The sequence below is a fragment of the Mesitornis unicolor genome, unplaced genomic scaffold, assembly GCF_000695765.1.
Source record: "Mesitornis unicolor isolate BGI_N332 unplaced genomic scaffold, ASM69576v1 scaffold2355, whole genome shotgun sequence".
Classification (NCBI taxonomy): domain Eukaryota; kingdom Metazoa; phylum Chordata; class Aves; order Mesitornithiformes; family Mesitornithidae; genus Mesitornis; species Mesitornis unicolor.
Window position 1 is genome coordinate 5,168 of NW_010187322.1, and position 5,926 is coordinate 11,093.

A 5,926-nucleotide genomic window follows, 5' to 3' on the forward strand; every position below is an offset into this window, starting at 1 on the left:
AGAACAATTGATGTATACTTACTCTCTGTTGCATGCATCCTGCACTGACAGTATTCTCCTCTTTATTGTTGTTTTACTTTCCTGAAGTATTCATAGTTCATACAAGCTGGTGAAAGAGCAAACAGGAGCAGAAACCAGTTATGCCTGCAAGTTTTTCTTTACAAGGACATGGGTTAAGGATTAAGTGCAATGTCAAGGACTGAAACCATTGGTCTTACATTAAATCAAGTTATAGTCCAATTCTCCTGGCCTGGAGCTCCTGCACTGTAAATGAAGAGGACAGTATCTTCGAGGAGAAATGTATATAAAGCTTTCTACTTCTGCCTCTTACACATCCATATAGAACCGGATACATTAAAAAATATAAGCAATTAACTGAGATGATTATTTGAGGACGAACTCATATTTTTCAATAGCAAGTGTGATACCAGGGATTTAACTAATAATCTATAGAGACTTTAATAAAATAAAGTTTATTAAAAGGCTCAGTAGGTCAAACTTATTAATCTTTAGTTGAGTAATATCTTTAACTAAACAAAAGGACAGTTATTTTAGCTAAGGGAGGGGTAACTGCTTGTAGCAAAATGAAGGAACTGAGGCCTGAGTATGTAACTGTTTGTAGCACAATGAGGGAGCTGAGGCCCAGAAAACAAGAGGCTACATTGTCTGCTGAAGTTGCTGACTTTTAACAGTACAGCAGTTCTGACCAAAGGTGAAAAGTCACTCTGATGAAGACTTCAGGCCTTCCTCCTCAAAGACCACCAGAGGACCCCCAAGACCATACTACACACGTGCAAGTAGGAGAGAACATATGATAATAAACTCTTGGAACTAATTATAATAACCCTGCCCAATTCTCAGAACTATTTGTAATAACCCTGCCCAGTTAATACATATGTATATAAACCCTGGATAAATATAAAATCACTGCCTGTCGGGGTGTGCAAGCTTTGAGAACGATCCCTTTGCACCTTGGCGCCAAATAAACATACCTGCTTTATAACTTTATATGAGTTATAGAGTTTGTTTCCACATGTCAAGTGCTAAACCTCACCTCACAATTTTAATTCATGACATCCATGGTACAATTTAATGTGTTTTGTGTGTTGTTTACAAACGCCTACTGCTACATGTACTCTTCTGGTACTTGGTGTTTCTAACGTGTGCGCATTAGGTGTAGGATGCATTTCCGCTGAGCAACAGACCTATCTGAAATAAATGCATGCAATTGCAAATGCCTGATCTTGGAAAGCTGTGCGAAGTGTAAGGATCCAGCTAAAAAATTACACTTTTTTTTGGTTTAAAACTAATCGTTTGCTCACAAACAATTCTGCCAGAGGTCTTTGACAAATGCAAGCAGTTCTAGTCTTAAACTGTTCTGTTATCCAACCTCACCAGAATCGTGAAATTTTACCTAAAGAACTCACTTTTTGAGGCCAAACTGCAGCATAGAGGCTGAATAACACCACATTTAGCCACAGCCACATTTAACCATTGAGTGACAAAATTTCCCAGTCAGGGGGGCAGTAGGCTCAAACTTACAGCTCCCCACTTATACCCTTGCCCCACTCCAGTCCCAGGTGGAGGCAGCGGAAGACCAAGCCAGCCATGACCAGCCGGGGACCAGCACCCTCACAGCCCTTGTGCCTCAAGCTACAAGCTGGGGGCCTGAGGGGATAACAAATGTCCCTTTCCAATTGGCTGTCGTGCTGGCAGGCGTCAGACCCCGAGCTTGGGGAAGGTTTTTCGCCGGTTAAGGCAAGGGAGCTCTCTGAGGGCAGAAGGGGCTCCACCCCGATGAAGAGGGTACTCGGAGTCACGTTTAGGCTTTAGTTTGAGGCAGGGTAGCCGCCTCAATTTTGGGGCTTCAGAAACGTGCTTGTTCGTAACAAACAAATTTTCTTCACCCGATGCCATGAGCGAGGCTCTCCACGACATAGCAAACATCCTAGGGCTGGCAGTCCAACTGTTAGAGGCACAAAGGGATCAGCAGGATACCTTCTCCAATTCTCATACTTTGAACATTTAGCAGAAGCTAAATGTCTTCTGTACCAGCACTCAGGGGAGCAACAAGGCACTGGGGGAGGCTCTGGGTAGGCACCATCCCCAGTCTTACCCCATCTTCCTGTTTCAGCCTGTGGCTTTGAGCCATGGTTTCAGCTTGAACATGCCCCATACCAGCATACACAAGCGGTAAGATACTGTTTTTGATACACTGCTAAAGGCCATGTTTAGTTACTGGTGATTTATCAGTTGTCGGATAGCTCTTGCAACAAAAATTATTTATTTCAGCAAGTCACAGATGGCCCACCCAAGGACGGTTTTTTTAGTATCTAATACATTGTAAGGTTGTGGCAGGAAAATGCAGGTCAAGATCGCACATCTAATACAGAGCATATTTATACCACACAGACTTACAGCAATTCAAAGGTTATAATTTTATCAAGAAATAACGAAGTATATGCAGGTAAAAAATTTCTAAAGAACAAATCCTGTGCAGGACTATTTCCTCATCCCAAATCACTCTCTTTAAATCAAAAACTTTCTTGTTTTGAAGAAAGATTACATGTTTCACAAACATCTGTTATAGGAAGGGCTGCGTGTTCAGGGATGGTATCTAGGTTTCCTCCTGTCAGCTTTCCCTGGTCGCAGCCAAGAGATTACCTGACTGCTTTCAGCACTATTCACAGAAGAAATCAATGTCCTGAAAAACAAAGTAAAAGGGAAATATGATCTGAGATGGAAGGATTAAAGTTATCACCCTCCAAAGGTACATCAGTAGATGCAAACACTGAATACACAATAATATACTCAAAGTCCATTATCTATAAATCAACTAACTTCACAGAATTCTGGAAATTAAAAGGTCCTCCGTCTGTTGACCCCTTTTGCATAGCTGGGATGATTTGTTCCTGCCACAAATTTTTAAAGCAAATTAGGCAATGCCATCTTCTCTCCTCATTTCAAATAGTTAGATTAGCTCCTTTTTTTGTTTTGTATTCTTACATCTATACATATAACTAAGAAATCCAAGTAACCCTTTATCCTGAAACAGTTCCTAATCACAGATGAAAAGGATGCCTTAAACAGACTGAGGCTACAAAATACGTTTGCTATGGAGAAATAGGACTAGAAAATAAATGCCAGTATTTTGCTTGAAAACTTGGGTTAGACTTTCACAACATATTGCTTTTGTCTAACTCCCTGCTATTACCTTATATGGCTATGTAGATCTCAATTCTGCTGCAGGGAATTATCACACTGTGGTGCTCAAACTGTATAATGTTTACATTAGACCAGTGTATCACATATAGCTGTCCACTAGAAGCAGAAAAGAGGGAGCTGTTTCAAGCAGATTCTTACTGGTAATCAAAATACTCTCAGCCAGCAAATAGCCAATATTAAGTGATCGAGGGAAGGCAGGCAATCCCACATCACTCTGTAGTACACAGTCTGTTGCGTTCAGTCTGAGGACTAGACCTAGGATTAAAGATTCTATATACGATTTAAAGATTGACACAGTAATCATATTTTGCCATAAGCTTCAAAATAGCATATAGCTAAATATTCAATATTGATGAAGGTAGTTACTGGAAACCAACCACTCAATTTGTTTTAAGCATAAAAATGTTACTAGTAAGCATTACTTGTAAGCCAAACCATACCAGCCTCTGAGAAAGGACCCTCATTTTCCACGCCACGGTGAAGCATTTCAAATTTTTAGTAAACTCATTGTTTGGTGTATGACACATTACTGTACATAGTAGTACAGGCTACTCACTTACAGAACACTAAGGTGTTTCCAAGAGCTTTGTAATTCAGCTTTTTGAGGTATCAATAACTTTGTTATGAGGGAGCAAGCATGCTTTCAGTAAATCCAGAGTTCTATATGACTCTGTTCATCTATATATACAATTAATAGAAAGCACACTTTAATGTATTACTAAAGTACACAGCACACTATCTGAAAGAAAAAAAAAGCAAGCTTTTGGTAAAACTTATATGGCCTTGAAGGAATACTATTCAAATCAACAGAAACTCTTAATAGGATGCAGCATTTGTAATGCCTGCACTATCCACAGCTTAGGTTAGGGATTTTATTGAGGCTACTTGCCTGTATAAAGGCCCAAAGATTGGATCCCTAAGCATGTGTGATATGCTGCTATCAACTGCCACAAGCATTTGTTTTTACAGCAAATTAGCATTACATAGACAAGTATATGTATGTAGCCAGCTAGGCTTTTGCTAATTCCTTACCATTGTAGGAACAGTCTTACTTGCTTCTTGATAGACATGTTGTTCTGAGACTAATCTGCTAAGGAAATAACCAACTGTCCCCATATGGTCTTCATATTGTTCTCTATAAACCTTCAAGCAAAGAGATGTATAATTAGGTACCTTAAAACAGTCCTCATCTGGTTTGAGCTAGTTTGTAATTTTCTCAAAAGCAGTTACTAATAGTGTTCCTTACTCTGATTTTAAATTTCCTAGTTTCCAAATAAGCCAGCATATGAAACAAACCATGATCACAAGTTCCAATACAGGCATACTTTTCTGAAGTAAATTAATACTGCCTGTAGTTTATCTGGAATTTCTTTATAAATGCAGCTAATATTTATCTTTGGACCAACTGTGATAAGCTTTCTCCTCCTTACTTTCAGCAAGCAGTGACACAAAAGACCTATTGAGATCTTCCATTAAGGTTCAGTTCATAATTACCATATAGTTATTTCATTTTTTAAAAAGAAGTTTCAAGCTCTCAAGACTCCTCAATCAATTTAAGTTTAAACATTTACTTTGAAAACTAAGTTGCTGCTTTAAAGCCCACAATAGCTCAGCATTAGCATCCATTTCTTGATAGAAATTATTGTTAACCTACTTCTGGTTTGCTCATATACACACGAATCTCCTCTTACACTTCCAGCCCAGAACTCTCCAGTCTTTTTCTTTCACTAGTTTTGAGTAAACATAAGTCAACTGCCCTTTTTTAATATCAATGAATCTGCAGTCTGGAGCATTATAATCCTCTTCTGCTTTGGCAAGGGACATGGTGTCTAGAATTAAAAAAAAAATGAGATGGAAAAAGTTAAATACAGATTTACTTTTAGAGAGACATACAAATGCGTATGCTTGTATGCACACATGAGAAACTATTTCTACAGATAAAAGTAGGTTATCCTGAAATTAATAGAAGTCTTCAAGAATTTGTTCCGCTCATTTTTCTATTTTCCAGTAAGCAAAGTAAAAGCCTAAGAATGTGCCATTTCATCATAGCAGAAGTTACAATCCCCCTCTCTACACTTACCTTTGAGTGAAAGATGTCCTTTACAAAACTCTTTTTGCAGTAAAACTGCAAGTGACACTCAACACGAACCATTCTGCTTTTACAGCTAGCAAACCAACGCAGATATTACAGAGCTAAATAAGCAGCGTAGTTTTCCCTCACACTACAGCATCTGAACTCCACAGCCATTTTTGAGACTATTTTGTCCTCAAAATTAAAGCAAAATTACTTACAGACACAGTCATCATCAGCACACAGCTTCTTGCTGGCAAGCTCATCCATAAAAATTCCAGTTACAAGAGGACACATAAATCGAAGACATAAAAGTGAGACAACCAAATAAACACATCGTGCCAGTTTTCTTTGCTGCAGTGCTTTGCCAAATGCATGCTGGGTCCAGCAATCTTCATCATTTATGGAAGAGGCAGGCAATTGAACAAACATGCTGGGCCAATGGGAAGGGGCTGGGCGGACATTCCACCCCACCAGAGGAGCCACAGGCAGGAGGACGATCACAGGGTCCACTCATGAAACTGAATCCCTTCCCAAAGCCATTCTGCATTAACATTTCAATCAGCAACTGTATTATTTAAAGGTTTTAAGTCTTCCTGTAGTTGTCCATTGCTTGAGGTAAGATTAAGG

At 39.1% G+C, this 5,926-nt stretch overlaps 1 protein-coding gene across 1 annotated transcript; it reads right to left on the minus strand.

Annotated features, from left to right (window-relative positions):
* Window positions 1-2,601: 2,601 nt before the first annotated feature.
* On the minus strand, window positions 2,602-5,640 carry LOC104541338 (otoraplin-like). The gene is given in 5 exon segments (XM_010185384.1): window positions 2,602-2,704; window positions 4,258-4,368; window positions 4,917-4,938; window positions 4,940-5,054; window positions 5,518-5,640. Coding segments are annotated over 5 exon segments (348 nt in total). The 5' UTR covers window positions 5,594-5,640; the 3' UTR covers window positions 2,602-2,680.
* Window positions 5,641-5,926: the final 286 nt, after the last annotated feature.